Here is a 21,222-nt window from a genome sequence, read left to right on the forward strand (position 1 = left end):
TTAACATGTTTCCCATTTTTCTATGGGGAAAGGAGTGGGAGGTATTTTGACCGGGCACGAACGGCAGGAAAGCCATTTGGTAGATGAAATGTGGGTCCATCAAAGATGAAGGAAGGGGGCCAAGCGGGCTGCCCTGCCTCACATCTCCAACCTGACACACTTTGCCTCGCTCTGTGTTTTTATTAGCTTGTATCCCCGGTACATCAGTGGCAGGGGTGATGAAACTGGTGGCAGATTTAACTGCCAGGCAGCTGGGTTACTGTCCCGTGGGTCTTGTTGTCATGCTGAGATCTTAAAGTGACCACGGCTGCTTAGGCGGCTGCTCTCCCAGACACTCCGAGAGAGACCACTGAATAGTTAATCGGTGGCAAAGGAAAGGAAGAGGCTGTTGCTTGCAGAAAGCACAGAGAAGCTGCTTTGAAAAATCCCAAGGTGGCTGAATATCAAGATCATGGTTCCTGCTGTGGGCAGCTGTGTGTGCACAGGGCAGCCTGAGGGCTTAAAATCAAATCTCCAGCCTGGGTTGGTGCCCTTCCCCTGGGGCTCTGGCAGTGGACACAGAAGTCCTAAACATTACAAAATGAAAAATCCTTCAGTACTAGCTGAAGAGGGTGATCATTTAGAGTAATCTTTTTTATTGTTAGCAGCATCCGTGAATAATATTTTCTAGGGGGGAATAAAAAAAAAAAGGAAAAGGAAAAAAGAGAGTGCTAAGGAGAGAAGAAATAGGATGACTTATTTACCAGGCAAGAACTGCAGGTCCCTTACCTGAAACCTTCTCATGTCCCTTGGGTTTCCTGCTGTTTTCAAACAATTCTGATTGCACTTGAGGAAAAATTTTAAAAAGAATCTGTGAAGAGAAAGCAATGTGTTACCTTTTTAAGTAAACATTTTTTAAGAGAGACTATATCTGCATTATATTAGATTTGATTGGAAAGTGATTGGATTTCAGGTCTGGGGAATTTCAGCCAGCCCTGCCTGGGAAGGAATGCTAGCTGAACGTCTGCAGTTTGCAAATTTGGATGTTTTGGGTCCCAAGTCGGCTCCGCCACTGTTGAGGGTTGTGGAGTGGTTCATAAGCTGGGTTCTAGTTTGTACACTGGCCCCGAGTGGCTGGGGTGTGCTCTCTCTCAAATAAAAAAAGAGAGAGAGAGGAAGAGAAGAAGAAAGGCTTCACAAACAGGAGTAACTCCTGCTGTACAAAAATATCTCTCTCTAGAGGGTTAAAAATGACATGACTTAGCTCAGAATCCCAGGGTTCCTCACATACGTCGCTTTCTGCTGGCCACACACATTTGCACATGCACACACCTCACACATAAACCCTCGCACACAAAGGGGGTCTGATATTTTCAACCGATAGATATGAAATCAGAAAACAAGGTTACTCTCCTAAGATAGTCAGTCTGTGCAGGTATATGCTGGGGTTTTTATGACCACTAACAAGTGTGAATGTCCTTTCAGACCTTCAATAGATTATCCAGAAAAATACAAAGGTACAGAACACTGGTCTGAGGTTACCATTTGTAAGACATATTTTTAAGCCAGTATTATTCTAGATAACCCTTCTGTGCACTTTTAGAATTGGGCTTCTTTGATCAGATGAGGACAGAAACCAAGAAAAACGGCAGAAGTTGGTCTTTTCAGCCATTTACCTGTTTAATGTTTGGAATTTTGTTTTGAAATACAATAAGTTTTTCATTTATTTCACTTGCAGAGTCCTTTTCCTTAAGAAAAAAAAAAAAAATTCCGCTTTTGCAGTGTTAAAGTCCCAGGTGAGCAAGGCCTATTTCCCTTTCTGTTACTATGACAACGAAATTTTACCGCAGTCCCAAAGTCCCTTCAGAACTCTCACATCCATGCCTTGAATTAGAACTTTAAAGGAAAAGATATACATTTTCCCCAGGATTTACCAACAAAAATAAGTAGAAATCAACAATGCTTCCAAATATTCAATTTTTTAAAGCAATGGTTGGTGAGATGCTCCCATGGTGCCCTTCTGTTTATTTTTATTTTTTTCACGATCACACAAAAGAATTAGAGAGTGCTCCAATTAATTGTATTTAGAACTTAAAAAAAAAAGAAAACACTGATGGGAGGATAAACAGTAAATGATGAAAGAGGAGAGAAAAGGAATTGGACTCTTTAGAGCATTTTCCCTAGATTTACTAAAAATATTTGACCAAGTGCTCCTGACCCCTATGTATGAATAAGGTTGGGTGTGAATTTGGAAAGAATAGCTAAATATTATTTTCAAATTTTATAGCATCTGCTTTTCGTTTCTCTTTTTGACTCTTTTCTGGGGTGAGAGTTAAGCATCACTTCCTGCGCCATGGAGGTGTCCAGGGCTGTTATCTGAGGTACCAGCCAGAGAATGATGTCCCTTGATGATGATGCAGTGTTCAAGCTCGCAACCTGCCTCTGCTTTCGAAAGTGCAATGGGGTGTTTGTCTAGAGCAGCTGGAGCATGTTAGAAAAGAAAGCGGCCTTGTATTTAATAACAGGTTAATCAGAATTCAAACATTTTCTTTCTTAAGGGGGAGTATATTTTCACTTGTGCCTTCCTAGAAGGGTCACCAACAGCCACTTAGAATGCCTGGAAATGCTGTCACAAAAGACTTAAAACCAGCCATTTTCTCACTTAAGTCTTTTTCCAACCAACAACCCCTGACCTCACACGGAATTTGCTCTCCAACACCCACTCACTCCCAAGTGGCTCAGTGGTAAATAATTCTCCTGACAATGCAGGAGACACAAGTTCGATCCCTGGGTCAGGAAGATCCCCTGGAGAAGGAAATGACAACCCACTCCAGTATTCTTCCTTGGACAATCTCATGGAGAGAGGAACCTTGCAAGCAACAGTCCATAGGGTTGAAAAGAGTTGGACACGACTTAGCAACTGAGCACTGTCACTCACACCCACCCTCAGCTGATTAGTAATTTATATCTTTTCCCTACTAAAACCAAAATTTCTCTTTCTCACAAATTCCTTGGTTTTTGGAAAGTTTCACCACCACTGGGCTCCTTATAATGCATTCTCTTTGTTATACTTCCCCTCATCTACCCAATCCCCTCTTTCTCCAAAATGTACCTGCTGAAAACATTAATGTTCAACAAGGCATTATTAGATGCACGATATGGAAGTGCAAAGGAGATAAATGTTTACATAAAATCAAGTTGATTTAGGGAAAAAGGTGGCCTGCTGAAAGACTTTATTCATTTTAAATTAGGACCCTTAACAGTTCTTTGGTTAGAAAACCCCTCCCCATTTTGACTCTTTTGCCTGCCTAGGGTCTGAGTTTGTAACCTACCCAGCACCCAGCACACTAAGGATATAACATCCTGTTCACAAAAGGGAAGTGAAGGGCAGAGGAGGGAGGGAGGAGGTGAGAGAGAGAGGAAAAAAAAAATCTCTTACATTGTATAGTACTTTCTAAAAGAAAGTATAGAAAGTGAAAGTGAAGTCGCTCAGTCGTGTCCAACTTTTTGCGACCCCATGGACTGTAGCCCACCTGGCTTCTCCATCCGTGGGATTCTCCAGGCAAGAGTAGTGGAGTGGGTTGCCATTTCCTTCTCCAGGGGATCTTCCTGACCCAGGGATTGAACCCGGGTCTCCTGCATTGTAGGCAGACACTTTACCATCTGAGCCACCAGGGAAACTCTATACTAAAAGAAAGTATAACTACTTCTAAATGGCTAGCACCAGCAATTATGGCCTGTGAATTTCAGATGTGGACCAAGAAATCAATTTAAATGAGTTCTGGGACTTCCCAGGTGGCTCAGCAGTAAAGAATCTGCCTGCCAATGTAGGAGACACAGGTTCAATCCCTGGGTTGGGAAGATCCCCGAGAGGAGGGCATGGCAACCCGCTTCAGTCTTCTTGCCTGAAGAATCCCATGGACAGAGAGCCTGGCACGGACAGAGAGTCCAGGGGATCACAAAATGTCAGACACCACTGAGTGTTCAGCGCACATACACATGGAGCTTACTGACCGCTCTAGTTTTCTTCTCTTCCTTTTACTGAGGTCTCCCACCTTCCTCCCCTCCACCCCCTGCACCCGCCATGCTCAGGGGGCTTGGTGCAGAACCCCCTATTCACCGTCTCACCCATTAACCATAGGGTAACTTGCAGAGAACAAATCCCCTGCCTCTAGATCCCTGTGAAGCCTGGAAAACGTCAGCTCTCTCCACTCAGAAATGGGAAACCAAAGTGAACCACAGGATTCAGACCAAACACACAGAGACTCATCAGGCTGGAAGTTGTAATTTTCACTTTCTCCAAACAATGTTGACTTCAGAAATATTCTAACCACTTATCGCAGTACTTCCGGCTAGGCTTCTGATCTCATTCCTTATGAGTGCAGGCTAATAGCAACAGGTTTATCCTTGTTTTATTAAAGAAAGGGGAAGAGAGAGTGGGATCCAAACCTGAGCTCAAGCCCTCAGCTTTCAATCTGATTCCTGGGTCCAGTGAGGCATGAGAACAGACTCCAAGGCTTCCTTCCTTCACTACACTGATATCTATTAAATGCTGACAGTGTACGAGTCTTGAGTTCCTATCAATTATGTAAGCCGGTCACTTCACTCCTCTGGGTCTCAGTTTCTATGACTGTTAGGAGGGTTTAACTGGATTATCTCCAGTGTTTCTTCCAACCTTAATATTCTGTGATTGCAAAGAAAAATGTGTAAAGTTGACAACCCTCCAGAAATGGAAACATTAGGAGAAGAAACTTCTGAAGACAAAGTTTATGACTTATTGAAGTCCAAGAGGGGGTGCGTGCATGGGGTTTTCTGAGAGAGGACAACCCTCCTGAACAGAGACTATGAAAGAAGAATCACCAAGATAAGCTGATGGGTAGAAAGTGAGGCATCTTGGTTGATACCTTGGCCAGATGTTGATGGGCTGGTTATTGAGTAAGAGGCTATTCTCTTAGGATCCTTTCTCTGTGCTTTGGCAGCAGGAGAAAGTAGCGAGGAATATCACAGATAACAGCCATCTCTACCCCTGCCTACCATCTTGTGTGGCCCAGTAGCTTAAGGGTACAGGTTCACAGGGAGGGGGGAAGGAAGTTTGCCAGATGTCAGCTCTGTGCCATACTCCAAGCTATGTGCTTGATATCCATTGTCTCATTTATTTCCCACAACAACTATTTGAGTGACGAATCATCTCACAGCTAGGAAAAACAAAGGTCCCAAGAATTTATGAAATTTGCCCCAAGATCACACTGCTTGTAAGCAACAGAAACAAGGCTTTGAACTGGTGGATCTTTCTGGCTGCAAGCCCCATCTGGAGTTCTATGCTTCCTGCACCAATTAGATCATGGTGATGGTTACACAACTCGGTCAATATACAAAAAACCACTGAATTGTCCACTTTGGATGGGTGAACTTTATAGTATGTAAACTACATCTCAATATCACTGCTTAACTTTGTATAGGTAACTCAAGAGAAATGCTACTGGTTTTTATAATAATGAATTGGTTCTCTAGTATCCTCTGAAAGAAAACTATAAAGAGTTTTTTTTTAAGTTAAAATATATATGAGTATACATGTATGTGCTCATTCATCTCTAACTCTTTGCAACTCCATGGACTGCAGCCCACATGACTCCTCTGTCCATGGGATTCTCCAGGCAAGAATACTGGAGTGGGTTGCCATTTCCTACTCCAGGGGATCTTTCCAAGGCAGGGATCAAACCTGTGTCTCTTGCATTGGCAGGCGGATTCTTTACCACTTGAGCCACCTGGGAAGCCCAAATATATGTATATATAATTGATTAAAGAGAAATTTCAGAAAACATAGTCTGAAAAAAATTTTTAAACAACAACAACAAAATTGTGAAGGATTCTGGTTTCTTGGAGCGTGAGAGAGAGATTATAGCACTCCGAAAGGAAATATTAGGTCAATGATAGTTGCACAGAAGTAAATGCTCATGACTAAAAGCCCTGCTGAATTCATTCCTTTACTCATCTGGCCAATTAAGTGTGGAGTGTGTGCCATGAAGGTTCAGCAGAGTGCCAAACAAGACAGACAAAATCCTTGCCTCCATGGTGCACACAACCAAACTATGCAAAATGTGCTTCTTCGGTTTCTAAGATGAGCCTGGAGACCTCTGAATACAGGTCTGAAATAGATCCTAAGAAGCTTCCCCAGTGGTTCAGTGGTAAAGGATCTACCTGAAATGCAACAGCCACAGGGGACACGGGTTCGATTCCTGGGTCGGGAAGATCTTCTGGAGGAGGGCATGGCAACCCACTCCAGTATTCTTGCCTGGAAAAATCGCATGGACAGAGGAGTCTGGTGGGCTACAGTCCATAGTGTTGCAAAGAGTTGGACATGACTAAAGTGACTTAACACACATGCAAAATCCTAAGATTACCTAGTACCCAAGAAATCTCTTCTCCCAATCTCTGGCATATTAAAGCACAAAGCACTATTCAAGAACATAATAAAATCTCCTAGGTGGCTCTAGACATGTCCTGAACCCATCCCAAGTAAAAACTGAGATTCAAACTAGATGTACAAATAAGGTATAAAGTTCAAGTATGGTGGTGGGGGCAGTGGGAAATCTCTAAATTACAGGAAGAGTAACTAAATATTCATGCCCGACCTGAGACTATAGCCAATGATCTGACTGATGCAAAACCCAGGGCTTCCCTGGTGGTTCAGTGGTAAAGAATCTGCCTCCCAATGCAAGAGATCCGGGTCTGATCACTGGGTCTGGAAGATCCCCTGGAGAAGGAAATGGTAACCCACTCCTGTATTCTTGCCTGGAAAATCCTATGGACAGAGGAACCTGGCGGGTTGCATGGGGTTGGATACAGTCCATGGGGTTGCAAAGAGTTGGACATGACTGAGCAACTAAACAACAGTGCAAAATCCAGCATACTATTTCCCCAGATTTGTGGAAGAGGCCATTCAATTTACCTCCAATTTAAAAAAAAAAAAAGCCTTTCAGAAAGCGCTGAGGAAGGCACAGAGGCTTCTTTCAAGAAAAAGATTGGCTGTGTGCTCAGTCACTTCAGTCGTGTCCGACTCTTTGCGACTGAATGGACTGTAGCCCTCCAGGCTCCCCTGTCCATGGGATTCTCCAGCCAAGAATACTGGAGTGGGTTGTCATGCCTGCCTCCAGGGGATCTTCCTGTCCCAGGGATCGAACCGGAGTCTCCTGCGTCTCCTGCACTGCAAGTGGATTCTTTACCACTGAGCCACTGGGGAAGCCCCCAAGAAAAAGATTCAGTTCAGTTCAGTTCAGTTGCTCAGTTAGACAGCAGTATATAGCCAAATAAAGTGAATTTGGCACTAGTAATAGCTACCATTATGCAGAGCCTTTGTCTATGCAAAATAATATGTAAAATGCCTTTCACTTTGAAATTTCATTCCTTATTCCCTTAAAATTCTAATTCCATCTACCCTGGAAACAGCATCTGTGATGACATGGCCACATCTTACATGCTGTGAAGATAGGGAACTCCTACCCTCTCCAAAGTTGAAGACCTGGGATGCTGTATCTGGTTCTGTCTCAGCCACAGTGGCCACATATGCAAGTTGGATCACTAAAGTCTGAGCCACATATAAGGTTGATAAACTATGTAGGTGCTTAAAGGTCTATGTCTATTGATTTTTGAGGAAGACACATTTCATCTGGATTAACTGCTGAACTTTGTTTTCCAGGGTCCAATAAGTTAAAATATAATTGGCCTCCTCTGTTTGCACATACTTCTGAAAATAATTCTGATCTTAGAATACCTTTATATCATTTTTGAGAACTATATTGCGATGCACTGAATCACAGAAGCATATTTGAAAGAAATGGGCAGTCACCTTTCTTCTGCCAGGATTCTTTCAAGCTTACATTCTTTACAGGACCAGGCAGAGGGAGAAGCCATGATGGGTGGATGTATCCATGGGGCTATTTTCTTACTCTAAGAACTGCCCATTTGGCAGCTCACTCTGCTTTATCTGGTAGGAAAATCCCTAAGTGATTGGTTTTCGCTTAAGACCAGTGTAAAACACAGTGATAATGTTCTAGCTTTAATTTAGGTCTTAACTGTAATATCCTCTTTGAACCTTCTGACAATAGAGAAAACACATTTTCCTCCCTTGAAAGCCTCCAACAGAATACAAACTCAGGCAGCCCAAACAAGGAGAAGGATAGCAGTGGACCCCTTCCTTGGCCTGACGATGATGTGACCTTCATCAACCTATTGATTGCTGAGGTGTCAGCCCAAGATGAGAAAGGGACCTGGAGCTCTAAAGGCCTTGTGAAGACTCTCACACAAGTCTATAAAAGTGAGGAGACTTTGGGAAGTCTCCAATGGCTCAGTGGTAAAGAATCCACCTGCCAATGCAGGAGACAGGGGTTCCATCCCTAGGTCGGGAACATCCCCTGGAGAAGGAAATGGCAACCCACTCCAGTATTCTTGCCTGAAAAACTCCATGGACAGAGGAGTCTGGTGGGCTACAGGCCAAAAAGTCACAAAGAGTCAGACGTGACTGAATAACTAAGCACTAAGCACTGGGAAGTCAAACTTCCAGTTGACTCTGGCTATACCCTAACAAAAGTGGCAATGGGACATCTGAGGATGGTTGGTTGGTGCTTAAGATCTGCTTGGTAGGATGGCGGCTGGTACAAAGACCCAAGACGATCCAGGGAAAGAAAAGACAATTTAAAATTTTTGACTGGCTTATTTAAGTTCAAATACTCCGTCTTACAAGCTGATTTTCTAAGCAATCTGTTTATTTAAATGGCTCCTTAAAAATGTAAATGTAAATACACAAATAGAGTAGGTACAGAATCTTTAATCTCCACAGACATTCCTAAAGGGCTGTATTACCATTAAGGGTTTTGTATTACCATTAAAGCCTAATCACCTGCATGATTTCAATGAAATAGAACCAATTCAGATCTGAAAGATTTAAGTTTAAAGAAATATTTTAAGGAATATATATTTTTTACATCTGATTACATTTTTTCTTTTTATTTCTTGGCCACACCATGTGGCATGTGGGATCTTAGTTCCCTGACCAGCGATTGAACCTGTGCCCCTGCAGTGGAAACACAGTCTTAACCACTGGACTGCCAGGAAGTCCCTACTTCTGTTTACATTTACTCTAACTCCCCTTGGCTAAAAGTCTAACTTTTATAATAATTATATTAATAATAATAAATAAATAGCCCCTAATCATTGACTTTATACTATTCACGATGTATGATTTCATTTAATCCCCTCAACTCTGAGAGGAGGAGAATTAACATCCCCATTTTACAGAGGAGATAATCAAGACTCAGGTTAGATTATTTGCCCAAAGGCAAGCAGCTAGTGAGTGGAAGAGCCAGGAGTGGACCTCAGGTTTGTCTGACTCAGAAAATCTTTGTTAAGGAGGAAGCTTGGCCAAGTTTCTTTAGAAGGAAAAGATGGAACACATAGCCAAGCAGTTCTTTTTTTTAGGGGATCAGTACCTCATTGATCTACACAGGAGTTCACATCACTTTCTTCATCTTTGTAAATAAGAATGGAGTCACTCTACATGTTATAAAACAAGACAAGAAAACCAACAACAATGTGTATCATTCCTATCAGGGACTGTGTTCTCTAGAAATTCTGTGGCAGTACTAGAAGCTGCAGAGGAAGATAAGCAAGTCTATCAGCTATTTGGGAAACAAGACATCTCAAGAACCCACATGGTCCAAAGAAGGCATGGCCCAAATAGCTGTAGCATCTGCAAAAAGAATGTGAAATGTTGCTCAAGTGGATGAGGAAAATACAAAGTCATTGGTCCATCAAGACTATGGAGGGAGAAAAAAATTAAAAAGCTGTAAGTCAAACATGTAACGTAAGAAGTTGAAATAAATCTTGGAAAAATTTTTTGTGAATAAGTCACCAAAGCTAAATTTTGAAAATCATTACCCAGGGGACAGAGGAGAGTCCTCTACATTGAAGATTTTTAAATAGACCAGCAAGCAAACTCCTTTGGTGACAGATAGTTTCAGTCCTATATGTGGCAGCTCACTGGGTATCCCTATGAAGCCATTTCCAGATGATGTCAAGGCTTTTGCAGTTATTATTATTGTTGCTGTTGTTGTTGCTTGCTTGCTTAATATTTACTGTAGAAAGGAAAAAAAAGTAGGGACCTTTAGTTTCATCCTCTGTAATATGACCTCCCAGGCCAGTAGTGAGGATTAGTTATCCATACAAAGTGTTTAGGTAAATGCTTGTTATCTGGTGACTTGGTGATAAAGAATCTGCCTGCCAATGCAGGAGACTCAAGTTCAATCCCTGGGTCAGGGATAGTCCTGGAGGAGGAAATGGCAACCAGTATTCTTGCTGGGAAATCCCATGGACAGAGAAGCCAGAAGTCAACTGGTACCTTTACCATTTGATACGCCCCCTCCTCTGAATTACCCCTTCTCACCAGCCACACTTGAAAATGGCCCATTTTCCAAACAAACCTATACCAGAGGGGAGTTGCCACACATTCAAACCTGCTTCTCTCTGTACTGTTTCTCTCTCAATACTGGTATATACTCTGCTTGAAGAACTTCCTTTAATCTTTAGGGAGGGGTACTTTAAAAAGAAAAAAAAGAAGAACATGTAATTAATCCATGACAACAGACTGCAGGAAAAGCACAACAACGGAAAAGATGGTAGGTCAAAATTCTCACGGCGGTTTCCAATAACCCGTGGTCAGGCAAAAGAGTTCAGAGCTGCCTACACCTGCTGACTGGCAGCGCATCCCATCAAATGACTTTCTATTCAGCATTCACTCCCAATTATAAGCTCCTGGAAGTGGCATTTTGGTTTGGAAATGGACCCTTTGTTACCAAACATACTGCCTCCTGAGCAGAATCCGCTGTGTTCACTTAGGCACCAGAAGGGAGCAACTCCCCCACTTATGCGATTCTGACACCATATCTACCGGCTTCATTTCAAAGCCATCTCATGATTTCTCTGGAAGTGAATCTCTCCCATAGCTCAAGTGGCAAACAATCGACTGTAAACAGCTGCCAAGGTGCAAAAAACAGAGGTTTCTTTGATTCGCCACTTATTTTCTGACCAGCGACATGCTATAGTGTCTTGAGGACCTGAGGTTACATGTAGGGATTTTTTTTTTCCTTCTATATTCAGACATGTCTTCACTCCCCTGAATTCCATTACTTGGCACCAGGAGGCTTGTAGGGAGAAAAATCTCCAAGGAGAAGAGCTTGTTTTTGCACTCGGATGAAAATCTGACACCATTAATGAAAATAATAATTGAACTCTCTGGGCTTGAATTGGAATGAAACACAACACTAAGAGCATGTTTGTAATTCCAATTGTTCTCATAAACTGTCTTTGGAGGGCTCTTCGCAACGCTCACGGTTCCATCTTTTCCTTTTTTGTTGTTGTTTTTAGCCTGTACCCTCTTCTTCACCCTGTCCCTTCCTCTCTTTTCTCATCAAGAAAGAAGGAATCTGAGAAACTCTGGACATGCTACGGACTGACTTCAGAAAACACCTTCCAGTGAGACTTCAGAACTAGAATACAAATCTATTTCCCACTCCAATGCCAGGATGACATGGGTGAAAGAAATGAAGTTATTAGCCAGCCATCAGCTTAGTGGGTCTTTACCATCCTATTTCCTGAGCGGCGCATTCTCCCCCTCTGCAGCCTTCCCCTCCCTCTCCCACCTTTCTGCCCTCCCCATGAAGCTCATCTATGCTAGGCTGAGCAGTGAACACCAATTACACCAAGAGCCCTTTGCTGCTGCCTGGTCCGCTGGTTTTACTGTTTTGCCAGATGGTTGAGGCCAATGTGTAAAACTCTCTACCATACCATTAATTCATAACTCGGTAATAACTTTCCCACGGCTCCAGGAAATTGAAACGAAGTGCAAATGTGAATATTTGGAAAGGGAATCAAGGTTGGACCACTATTTATACCTGACAGAATAGATACCAAAAAGATGCCCCTTTTTACACAGAATGGAGCATTAACTTTCCCAAAAAGAAGGCCGACTGACTCCATACACAATGTTTGATTATGTAGCAAAAAGCTCGGAGAGTTTGCATCCCTCTGATCACTGCTTCTCTCTGCAGTGTTCAGCTTGCTACCTATCGCACCTATGGGTCCATTCGCTAATGACCTTGAGTTTGAGCATCTATGTAATATTATATTCTGATGACAGAATTGTAGATTAGCAGATATGAATGCATTCTCTTGCTAAGACAGGACACCATCCAATGTTTGTTAGCATCATTAAACTAAAACTGACTTTTCACCTGCTCCCATACCATATGCAGCTGCAAATTTTTAAATTAAACTATGAAGCCATGCATAAATTTACATATATTACAGACTAGCCTCTCCATTTAACATGCAAATGTACTCCAATGTTTCAGAACACCTTCTGTCGCTAATTAATTTGCTGAATTATAATTAGACTAATCCTGCATAATTAATAAGCACAGATTTTTTTTTAATTTGTAAGCAGCTTGAGGAGATCATTCACTTCCTTCTATAAACTGCTAAGTAAGTGTTAAAAAAAATCTGGAAAGAACATGTGCGAAAAGGTATGTTTGATGTCGCATACAAACTCAAACTAGCGTGGAGGATACAGAAGTCAGTATTGATAAAGGTACATATTTGAAGCCAACATTCAAACAATCAAAAAAAGTCGCATTCAGAGGATGGGGACTAATTCTCCCTTTGTCTCCTCGTATATAGTGTTTTATTCTTTGCCTTCTACCCGTCGGATCTTCCAAGATCACAGAGGCGGGAGAGGATTAAAGTAACCGTATGTTGTATTAGAAGAGATAATGATATTAACACTCCACTGTATATCAAAACACTCTGTGCATGCTGGGTGCTTATAAGCCCCTTTGATGGTATTTGGAGTCATTTTCATTTTGGCTGCCAAAAACACCCGAGATCCATCTAGTGGAAACAATTAAGTTCCATTAGTACTGTATCCATTCGGTAATGATTACAATGAAGGGTCCCTCTTTCATGCTGAAGAGTAGAGTCTCAAAGAAACGTATGCATCTGTGTGCTTGACAATGTGAAACCAGACAGTATTATAACCAACCGTGAAGCTTAATTCTCCCCAGATAAACCAGGATCCGGAGAGCACAAGGTATGGATCAATGGCCAGGGTAGAAAATTTGAAGCGAGATTGGAATCTAGAAAGTCAAGGTAAGCTTAATAGATGTGTGTGTGTGTTCAGTCATCTTCAACTCTTTGGGACCCCATGGACTGGAGCCCACCAGGCTCCTCTGCCCATGGGATTCTCCAGGCAAGATATTGGAGTGGGTTACCATTTCTTCCTCTAAGAGATCTTCCTGACCCAGGGATTGAACTTGAGTCTCTTGCATCTTCTGTGTTGCCAGGCAGATTTTGTACTAATAGCCATGCAAATTGAGATTCTAAAAAGACAAAGTGGGAAACATGTTTTCTGGCAGAGAAGATATTAAACCTTCAAAGAGGGAGGAAATGTAATTTCAGAGAAAATAGAGAGCTCCTTGGTCCTTCCACTCGGTGAAATCACTAATATCAACCAGCCAAAAGGTTTTTAAGCCAGGGACTTCCCTGTGGTCCAGTGGTTAAGACCTCACTTTCCAATGCAGGGAGTGCTAATTTGATCCTGATTGGGGAGCTAAGATCCCATATGCCTTGTGGCCCAAAAATCAAAACATAACACAGGAACAATATTGTAAAAAAAACATTCAATAAAGACTTTAAAATGGTCCACATCAAAAAAAAAAAAAAAGCAAAAGATTGTTAGGTCAAAAGGATGGAAATGAGCTTGGCTTTCTATCATTGCGATTTCATTTTTTATAGTGACTCTATACACAATACTGGAGAAGGCAATGGCAACCCACTCCAGTACTCTTGCCTGGAAAATCCCATGGACCGAGGAGCCTGGTAGGCTGCAATCCATGGGATCACTAAGAGTTGGACATGACTGAGAGACTTCACTTTCACTTTTCACTTTCATGCATTGGAGAAGGAAATGGCAACCCACTCCAGTGTTCTTGCCTGGAGAATCCCAGGAAAGGGGGAGCCTGGTGGGCTGCCGTCTATGGGGTCGCACAGAGTCGGACATGACTGAAGTGACTTAGCAGCAGCAGCAGCATACACAATACAAACTTCTTAAAAGTGGGAAACAGTTTTCCTAGGTTTATTACCAAACCAAATATATCTTCTCCCTTACTAGCCAGCCAACACTTTTTTTTTTTTTTTTTTTTTTGACAAAGCTTCCCTTGTGGCTCAGTGGTAAAGCATCTGCCTGCCAATCTAGGACATGCCAGTTCGATCCCTGGGTCAGGAAGTTCCCCTGGCATAGGAAATGGCAACCCATTCCAGTATTCTTGCCTGGGAAATACCATGGACAGAGGAGCCCAGAGGCCTACAGTTCATGGGCTTGCAAAAGATTCAGACACAACTGAGCAACTAAACAACAACAAAGACATAAGCTAGCTTGGGACTTTGAGAAGAGAGTCAAACAGTGCACTAATCTCTCAGCAGCCTGTGGCCACAGCCAGGAGCAGATACCAGGTGTCAGAACTGAGGGGTTTCTGCTTCTTTCCTGAGAGGCATTTATTAGACAATTAAGTTCATATCCCCTCATCTGGAAGCGGAACCCAGAACAGCTACCTTCAGGGGCTAGTGCGATGGCTAACCAAAGTGAGAAAAATATTTTGAAAGCACCTGGAAAAAGCTGCTTTTTCTGAGCAAAGCAACATTATTGCTTGAATCATGAGGACACATAAGACATTTGGATAGTTTTTCTGAGCCAAACCATAGCCTTTGCTGTTGGTTCCCACCTGAAGAGATTAAATGGTTTGGGAAGATATTTAAAAGCCCAAAAGAAAGGGAGCTTTCTGTGCTTTTCCTGAGTTACTCAGAAGGAACATAACAACAGCTGGAATAATAATATTAATAATAGGCTAAAATTATTTCCTTTCAAAAAAATAAAGGCATGGTAGTGGAAATCTTTAATAATGTCTTCACCTTTCAAGAAAAATCATTTTTAATGTCTTGTGCTTGTCTTTCAGACTCCCCATACACCATTTTGTGTGGTTATAAGAGGAAATCTGGTTGCTCAGTAGTCAGGAACACGTGTGGGTCTATTTTTCTAAAGCAAAAAAGTGTTTAATGATTAAACTCAGGTTAAAAGGGGGGAGGGTCTCCCTACTTCCTTCCGTAACATGTTGGACCAAATATTGTACCAACTCTCTGGGGGCAGATCTTAGAGATGGAAAGAGGCAGACAGGTTGCCCAGACCAGACTCCTGTATGGACAGGCAAGTAGTTTGACTTTGCTGTTTGGAGGATATTTTCTTCACCTTTTCCAGCCCAATTCTAAATAGGTATCAGTGGGAGAGAGCAAAAGAGAAGCAATTTTGATCCATGTAGAGTTAGCTTTTCTGAAACTCCTGGGAGAAAAGAGAAATGACTTAGGGGCATTTAAACATGAAGGTGTAAAGCAATTAGTGAACAAATCCACATCTTTGGTGGATGACTTTTCCCCTCATAGATACATTCCAGGAAATTTCTCTAATTTTACTTTTTGGCAGGAGGATTTTCCTCCACGAACATCATTCTAGTTTATGCCTGTGATTCATTCTCTCTTCTTCCCTTTCTCTTCTCGCTCTTAATGATTTCCAAATTTGAGATGATGGGTTGTAGCTTTTAAGTGCATTATCAAAGTCAATAGGGGGTGGGGGTGTTGAGTTGGGAAGAAGGGGTGACTCAGAAAAGAAACCAAGATGATAATTATATCAAAGCTCGATTTCATCTGAAAAGTATGATGGCTTGCCTCCACTCCAGCCTTGAAGACCCATATTCACAGTTAATGTAACCTTCATGCCAAAAGAGGAAAAAAGAAAGAATGTGTAACCTGACAGGTAGCAGGTGGTACATATGGAATTATCATTGGCTATTAACACCAGGTCGGGTATCATATTAGCCACTTTCAGACTGCATTTGCCAAACCCACATAAAAATATAAAACCAGGTATTTCAATATTCCGTCACTCTCTTAGCAAAACAGATTTTCTTATATTACTCATAGTGGAGTCAGCCGGCTTTCATTAGAATCTTTTTAAACTTTTCTTTTTCTTAAAGAAAGAACTAAACCTAGTTGATAGAAAAGAGAAACTGGGACAAAAATCAGGTCAAGAACTTGATACAAAAGGCATTCAGATAAAGCTAATAATATTCCAGAGTGTTTTCAGTTAAGCAGACTATGATTATATTAGTCTAATCTCAACCCGACTCCTATGTAATCTACACGAGGTTCCAGGTATCAGATATTATTTTCATTTTTTTTTCATTGAAGCTTTATTGATTCTAAGTGCTCTATGCACTTTGTGGGATATCACTAACTTTTTGGAGATTTCCAAATCTTAGCACCAAAAATGAAACCTTGCTTTTAAATGTTATTGGAGAGTTCTATGCATTCCCCTTGCCTTCATTCTTTGGAATACCATCACATTTTCTATTAACTCTGATCATCTCAGAAAGATCAGTCACTAGTCAGTTTTCATGTTGCCTGTGAGTAGAGAACAAGAATCTCTTCTTTTACTTCCTCTTTAAAAAACAAAACAAAACAAAAAACTAAGGCTTTCTGCTATACAGCGTGTCCTCATTGTTGTTGTTTAGTCACTAAGTTGTGTCCAACTCTTTTGAGACCCCATGGACTGTAGCCCCCCAGACTCTTCTGTCCATAGGATTCCCCAGGCAAAAATACCGGAGTGGGTTGCCATTTCCCTCTCCAGGGAATCTTCCTGACCCAGGGATCGAACCATGTCTCCTGCATTAGAGGTGAATTCTTTACCACTGAGCCACCATGGAAGCCTGTATGTCCTCATTAATTATCCATTTTATACACAGTATCCAAAGCATATATATGTCAGTCCCAATCTCCCAATACCTCCTACCCTCTCTACCCTCCCTGGTATCCATACATTTGTTCTGTGTCTCTATTTCTGCTTTGCAAATAAGATCATCTATACCATTTTTCTAGATGGCACATACATACATTAATACACGATATTTGTTTCTCTCTTTCTTACTTTACTTTGTATGACTATCTCTAGGTCCATCTGCAAATGACCCAATGGGAAGGAAATCCAGAAGGGAGGAGATATGTGTATTCGCATGGCTAATTCATTTTGCTGTATAGTAGAGACTAACACAATACTGTAAAGCAACTGTACTCTAATAAAAAGTAATTTTAAAAAACTGCAGCTCTGGTGAAAAGTCTAATGATGAAACCAGAACCCATCTAGACCCCAACCTCTCCACAGGATGCAGAAGTAGTCCCTGGATACTTTTCCTGGGTCATCCCACATTTCCAAACTTTCTCTCCTATACCATAAGATCAATACACTGGATTACCAAAACTAAGCCACCTTATTTCAAAAATGGGGGCTGAGCATAAAGCCCTTCACTCCAGTTGACCTACTGGGATTTCTCACTCCAGGTTCACAGGGAGGATAGATGCGAAGTGGGCAGAGTCACATGTCGCCCATCAGTCAGCCCCAGTTCACTTAGAATAAGATCCTGAGTTCATTTTCAGGGTTCAAAAGGCCTTGACTGAGTGTCACCAAACTCGAGCTTTCCAAATAACATCCCAACTGATGAGATTTTATCTTTTTCTAACCTAGTTTTATGTTACACCATGTTGTACAAATCCAGACCTTTTCTAAAGATTGAAGCTGATTTTCAGTGCTTATTTCTACCCTTCATTAAATGAGATCTGTTGTCAAAGCCTGCTGCAGTACATAGCGTATTCACTTGAGACCATATAATCAGGGTGACTCAAATAAATAACTGTTCTGGAGAAACCGATGGTGGGGGTATTTGATATCTACAAAGATCTTACTCTTTCAAATGGTTTCAACTACTCACTTCCCCTGCCAGAACAGATAGCATTATTGCATCATCACACACACACATGAGACAGGGTAGGAAAATATATGTTTCATCTAGTCCCCAAACTTCAAGGCCTCACTCAGTGTGACTCTCAGTGCCACTGGCTTCCTCACCCTCCAAAATGCCTTTGAAAGAAGTTCTGATAAGTCAAAAGAACCAATGCAAGTTCTTTTTAGGATGTGGCAGAGAATTAAACTACTACAATTTTAACATTGTGAAGAAGAAAGTCCCGGATAACCTACATGCATGCATGTGTGCTAAGTTACTTCAGTCACGTTCAACTCTTTACAACCTCATCGACTGTAGCCCACCAGGCACTTCTGTCCATGGGATTCTCCAGGCAAGAATACCGGAGTGAGTTGCTGTGTCCTCCTCCTGGGTATCTTCCCAACCCAGGAATTGAACCCATGCCTCTTTTGTCTCCCATGTTGGCAAATGGGTTCTTTACCACTAGCGCCACCTGGGAAGCCTGGATAACCTACATGCTCAATATCAAATAATTTGCAAAAGCCTGAGACTGGGTTTTACCTAAAGGAGGCTTCCCCTGCCCTGGAGTTTGGAGTTGGGTTCACAGTCTCTCCTTACCCGATGGATAACTGAATACAGCCATTAACAATAACAACAACAACAAAAAAATGACTTTCCCTGGGGAGACAAACAGCTGACCTGGAAGTAAAACATCTCAGCCCTTCACTCAGGCCACAAAGCCTGTTCAGCATTCTCAGCGAGAAGCAGGACTGGGTCTAGGAGCATGGGAAAACGATGGTCAAAGCTCCCTGGGGAAGATGCACAGAAGGTCGTGCGGCCGGGCTGGGAGAAAGGCGACTCTCTCAGCCTAGACATCAGTGCTGACTTGGACATCAGTGATCTGATGCCAGCTTCTCCCTCACAAACCCATGGGCAGGATAGCTACCCCTAGAAATGGCCCAGACAAGCCTCTGGCCCAACACCATCCCAGGGAAGTCGTCTTATCTCATGCGTGAGTCAGAAGGTATTGGCTGTTCATTTGACCTGAACTGAAGCTACAAAATTCTTCTATTCCTCCTGAAAGAATCATGCCTTGAAATACAGCAGAGCCCCAAAAAGCAGGCCCATTTTTTTCACCAGCCCTCAGCTTGCCAAGGTGATTACAAAAAAAACACACTGAGCAAAGGGCTAGGCATCTAGTCTGCACCTAAATTTCTTTATTTTTTAAGAAAAAAAAAAGAGAGATTTCACCATTCCTGGTAACATGCCTGACATTTTGTTTTTTTTTTTAAACAATACAGGTCCTAAGCTGATCAAAATGTATTCCTGTCTCTCTACTTCATTATCCAAGGTCTTGAGTTGTAGGTGAGGGGGGCATTTTTAATTCAAGTGTGATATAATTCAGAAGGAAAAGCTCAGTGCAGTCTAACTTACAGTCTTTCACAGTTTGTCCTAATCTTTATTATGTTGTTAATAATACATTCTCCTAATCTTTATTATTTGTTAGTAATATATTCTATCTCTGGGCTGGCCAAGATTATAATACTGCCTTTTTTTGGCAAACAAAATTAGGCAGATAGACTTTCATATCATAATTTAGAAAAACAATAACAACAACAACAACAAAAGAGATCACATTGTTCATGGACTAACTTTGTTCTTAACTCTTTTAACCTGGGTTGAATGTTCACCCTTCCCCAGTGAGATGATTCACTGAAAAGTGAAGATAAATGTCATCTCCGTTCCCTGTGATCTATAAAATTAATCTCCCATGCTTATGTTAATACCAATCAGGTAATGTAGGAGGCAGTGTGACCTACAGGATAAAATGTAAGTGGGAGGAGATCATGTTCAATTACTGTCTGTATCACCGACAATATTTTCACCTCTCATAGGTATTCCCTCATATAGCTTTTCCAGAGAAGGTAATGGCACCCCACTCCAGTACTCTTGCCTGGAAAATCCCATGGACCGAGGAGCCTGGTGGGCTGCAGTCCATGGGGTGGCTAAGAGTCGGACACGACTGAGCGACTTCACTTTCACTTTTCACTTTCATGCATTGGAGAAGGAAATGGCAACCCACTCCAGTGTTCTTGCCTGGAAAATCCCAGGGACAGGGGAGCCTGGTGGGCTGCCGTCTATGGGGTCGCACAGAGTCAGACACGACTGAAGTGACTTAGCAGCAGCAGCAGCATATAGCTTTTCTGTAAAATTGGGCAATACGTCTGAGAGCTGCTGGAGAATTAGTTAGATGCTTTGGGAAACAACTTGAAACTTTCCTGTGGAGTAACATATCCTTCCTGTCTCTACCATAGCATCAGCCTTCTGGTGAAGAACCATGACACACTGAGCAAACCATCCTTCTACTCAGGAAAAGCAGTCTCAGGCAGGTGACCCTCCCCTCAAAGGGTTCCATTTATTTCCCAAAAATAAATTACATGGAAGGAAGAGCACAATGACTAGTAAGTAAGTCACCAGGTAAAGAAGGGATCACTGCTTACACTTTAGGGGTTAAATCCAGAGCCAATGACTCCGGGAAGGAATTCATGTTCTGTACTGAGCTGTAAAATAAACTGGCAGTTCCATGTCTGGTGTCTGAAACATCTTTCGAAACACTAAATCAATTTAATATCAATAATTGCCAGATAGATGCTCGATTAAATGAACCAACGCAGACAGCTTTGTTCACAGAGAAAACAGGGCCAAATGGCTTTCATTAGCATGACTAATTCCGAAGTTGTGTGGTTCGATCATCAGACGTCTGAGCCTGAATTCTGACTCTTGCAAGGCAGAGTTTGGCAAGAGATATTCTAAATGCAGCAATCCCACACATTCAACATACCTGCAGGAGATCAGATAATCAAGGTGACATTTGAAGCACCCATATCAGCTACCTCGGTGCCCACTAGAGCTTGGAAAAATACCAGATGCATGGAAAATAAGGGACTTGCCCTTCAATGAGGGACTGAGGCTTTCCCCAGACCTGTTTCTGGGGTGCTTTGAAAACACCTGCTTTGGCCTTTGGGGGACAATCTCAACAGCGGTTTCAAAAACCAGGCCTCTTTTTTCATAACCCTCCAGCAGCCTCGTAATGCCAGGCATCTTCCTGTTGTGATTACTGGACCAAACGGGGCCCTACCACGTGGACAGTTGCTAGTATTTTCACCTCAAGCTCTGAGAATATGTCCTTTTTTTTTTTTTTTTTTTGAAATTCTGATACATCTCTTTTCCTGGTAATGCTCTCGATTTTGAAAAGTTATGATAAATCTTATCCCTAAACCACCTTGTGAATTTCAGAATCTCTCCCAGGCTTTTTTAACTGAAAAAGAATAGA

The 21,222-nt window shown here is 42.0% G+C and overlaps 1 protein-coding gene across 7 annotated transcripts in view; it reads right to left on the reverse strand.

Moving 5' to 3' along the window:
• The window catches only part of EBF2 (EBF transcription factor 2), a 215,706-nt gene that overhangs the window by 63,407 nt on the left and 131,077 nt on the right, over positions 1–21,222 (reverse strand). For all 7 annotated transcript variants that reach the window (XM_068974727.1, XM_068974729.1, XM_068974724.1 and 4 more), the window contains one exon: positions 769–850. In XM_068974727.1, the coding sequence (XP_068830828.1) occupies positions 769–850 (82 nt within the window). The remainder of the gene's footprint in view (positions 1–768; positions 851–21,222) is intronic.

This window comes from Capricornis sumatraensis, chromosome 6 (genome assembly GCF_032405125.1).
Source record: "Capricornis sumatraensis isolate serow.1 chromosome 6, serow.2, whole genome shotgun sequence".
NCBI classification, from domain to species: Eukaryota; Metazoa; Chordata; class Mammalia; order Artiodactyla; family Bovidae; genus Capricornis; species Capricornis sumatraensis.